The 2,560-nt window shown below is 57.6% G+C and overlaps 1 protein-coding gene across 1 annotated transcript; it reads left to right on the top strand.

Annotated features, from left to right (window-relative positions):
• The first annotated feature begins 267 nt into the window (after positions 1-267).
• LOC111734585 (period circadian protein homolog 2-like) lies at positions 268-2,558 on the top strand. Its single transcript, XM_023526667.1, has 3 exons — positions 268-422; positions 1,192-1,334; positions 2,456-2,558. The coding sequence occupies exons 1-3, from the start codon at positions 343-345 to the stop codon at positions 2,527-2,529; spliced, it is 297 nt and encodes a 98-aa protein (XP_023382435.1). The 5' UTR covers positions 268-342; the 3' UTR covers positions 2,530-2,558.
• Positions 2,559-2,560: the final 2 nt, after the last annotated feature.

The following is a 2,560-nucleotide window of genomic DNA, read 5'->3' as shown; positions in this document are numbered from 1 at the left end:
GTAAGCTTTGAAATGTCCTGAGTTGCTTTTGTTAGAACTGAATACCCCCCAAATCTGTCGGCTGGAATGTTCAGGGTTTTACATGCAAAACTCCTGCCTACTGGTCAGTCTTTGGGGTTAAATTGTTCGCTTGCTGGTGTGTTCGCGGAAGCATCGTGTGCCCTTTCAAGAATGGCAGACTCCTGCGTAACTTGGTGCGGGCCACGCTGATGAAACATGTTTCGCTTCAGTCAGAACTGTAACCAAAGGTCTCTAATCAAAGCGTTGGCGTAAGCCTGCGTTCACACCTGCCTCTCTTCAGGTGAAGTACAGAGTGTTGCCCATACCTGGTTGTGTAATCGGATGAGTGACTTTGGGCTTTTTCTCTTAGATTCTTTCACTCAAGAATGCATAGAGGAGAAATCTTTCTTCTGCCGTGTCAGGTAAGCCCAGTTTCTGGTTTTCCTAAATTCGAAATGGACAGACGTTTCTGCCCAACTGGCTCGCGTGGCGTGGTTAGCCCGGCCCCGCAGCAGGGCTGCCCACGGTGCCTGCTCGCTCGGGGCAGGCAGGGCTGCGGTGGGGCCCCTGCCACACAGCGTCTCTGTTCCTGAAAAGTGCGTGAACACGTCATAGCTGCATTTCAAATGTACACAGGCAGTTGATGGCATGGTCAACAGTGGAGCGATTTAAGCAGTCCTCATGGGGAGTGTCAGCTGGGAAAGCGGCCGTAGAAGGCACGCACCCCGCGGCCCGTGAGGACCCCAAAACACGTAACCTTTGGTTAGCGTGTGCGTTGTTCCGGGAATTGGCCCTTAGCCTTCCCAGATTTTAGCCTGAAACAGAGCGACTGGTCGAGCATGCAGCCACGGTGTCAGGAGTAACCCCTGGCCAGACCTGGCGCCCACTGCTGGAGCAGCGTCCCTTTCCCCAATTAAAATGCAAACTGCCCTAGAGATGGGCTGGGAGACCTCCCACCGCTCAGGGCCGGTGACCCCCTGACGTACCTTACATGTCACTGGAAACCTGAGGGAGGGGGCAGAAGAGCAGGGTGGGGGCCCAGCTCCGAGGGCGGGGGCAGGGCGGGGGCCGAGGGCAGCTTCGCAGGCACCTGCACGAGGGGTGAAAGGCTTGCCAGCTGTGGGGCGTGTCGCCAGCGGTGAGGAAGGCTCCTGTCCTGACTCCAGCCTCTGATCACACCCTCCTGTGCAGTGTCGGGAAGAACCGTGACAGCGACATGCGCTACCAGCCGTTCCGCATGACACCCTACCTGGTCAGGGTGCCGGAGCCGCAGGGCGCCGAGAGCCAGCTGTGCTGCGTGCTGCTGGCAGAGAGGGTGCACTCCGGCTACGAAGGTAAGGCCAGGCCCTCACCACGGAGGCCGCAGGCCCCCGCCTCCCACCCCGGATCAGAAACGCGTCCCTAAGGCTGACCCCAGCCCGGCCTCTCCCGCAGCCCTGGGCAGAGGCTTCATCTCAGGACGAGAGGGCACCCCCACCTTTGCCGCCTGGCCCTCCCTGGAGCCCCTGCCACGCCACACCTCATGGGCCGGTAGGCATCTGTCACCCATGTCCGGGCTATCACCGTGACAGCTGTGCCTTTCCCTCCCCCCACCCCTGCCTTCCATGTGCAGCGGGAACAGCCCCACCCCCTAGGTCCAGGGCCCAAGTCCCTCCCACCCGCATGCACTCCCTGACCTCAGCCCCCAGGACCCCTCTGAAGTGCAAGGACTCAACCTCCTGCTCAGAACCCCAAGCCGTCCCATCCGCTAAGGAATAAAGTGCAGGGCGCCCCTGCTTTCTACTGCACCGCCAGCCTCGGGGCGAGCCCTGGCTTCCGCAGACGAGGGGCCACCGGCCTGTCCTCGCGCTGCCGCTTCCGCCCCTCACTGTCTCTGTCTGTGGCGGTCCAGTCGCCGGAGGCTTGTCTCACCCAGTGTCCTTTCCTGAGCCCTCGGGCCACTCTCTCCCCCCAGTAAAACCCCAAATCTGGCTTCTTCCCTTGAAACGCAAAGGTCCCCAGGCATTTTGCCACCCTGACCCTCCTAGCGACGCTTCTTCATGACCTGCCGGTGACACGGCCTCACGCTGGCCACAACATCTGGCCAGGAACCACGGTCCTCACCAGGAGGACTCAGCAAATCTCACGACTTTGGGAATGCGCTGAAGGCCACACCGTCTGAGCCGCTGGCCTGGGGTCCTCTAGCCCACGTTTAACCGTGTTCATGGTCTCTCAGTGGCGAATGACAGCGGGTTTTTTTAAAGACGCTTTTTTTAAACAGTAGAAATGTTTTAAGTATGTGGCTTTCTTTCAAATAGTCGATAGGTTCCTGCATATAGGACATTCTCTTCCAAATGATTTCCTTTATGCAAATTACCTTCGTCCACCCTAGAAACCCTGAGTCTCAGTACAGTGACATTTGCTGACAAGTTTGAATCCAAGCACTTAACTCATTTTAAACCCTTTTCCCTTTTAGAAAAAAAAACGTGCAGCCGGCTGCCAGTGGCATGTAACACCATGCGTAGGAACGCTACATTTTCTAGGATTTGACGTTTTCAGCAATCCAGAATTACTGTGTTTT

This window comes from Pteropus vampyrus, unplaced genomic scaffold (assembly GCF_000151845.1).
Source record: "Pteropus vampyrus isolate Shadow unplaced genomic scaffold, Pvam_2.0 Scaffold2130, whole genome shotgun sequence".
Taxonomy (NCBI): Eukaryota; Metazoa; Chordata; class Mammalia; order Chiroptera; family Pteropodidae; genus Pteropus; species Pteropus vampyrus.
Note: the sequence above shows the minus strand (reverse complement) of the source record. Positions and strands in the feature narration are given on the sequence as shown.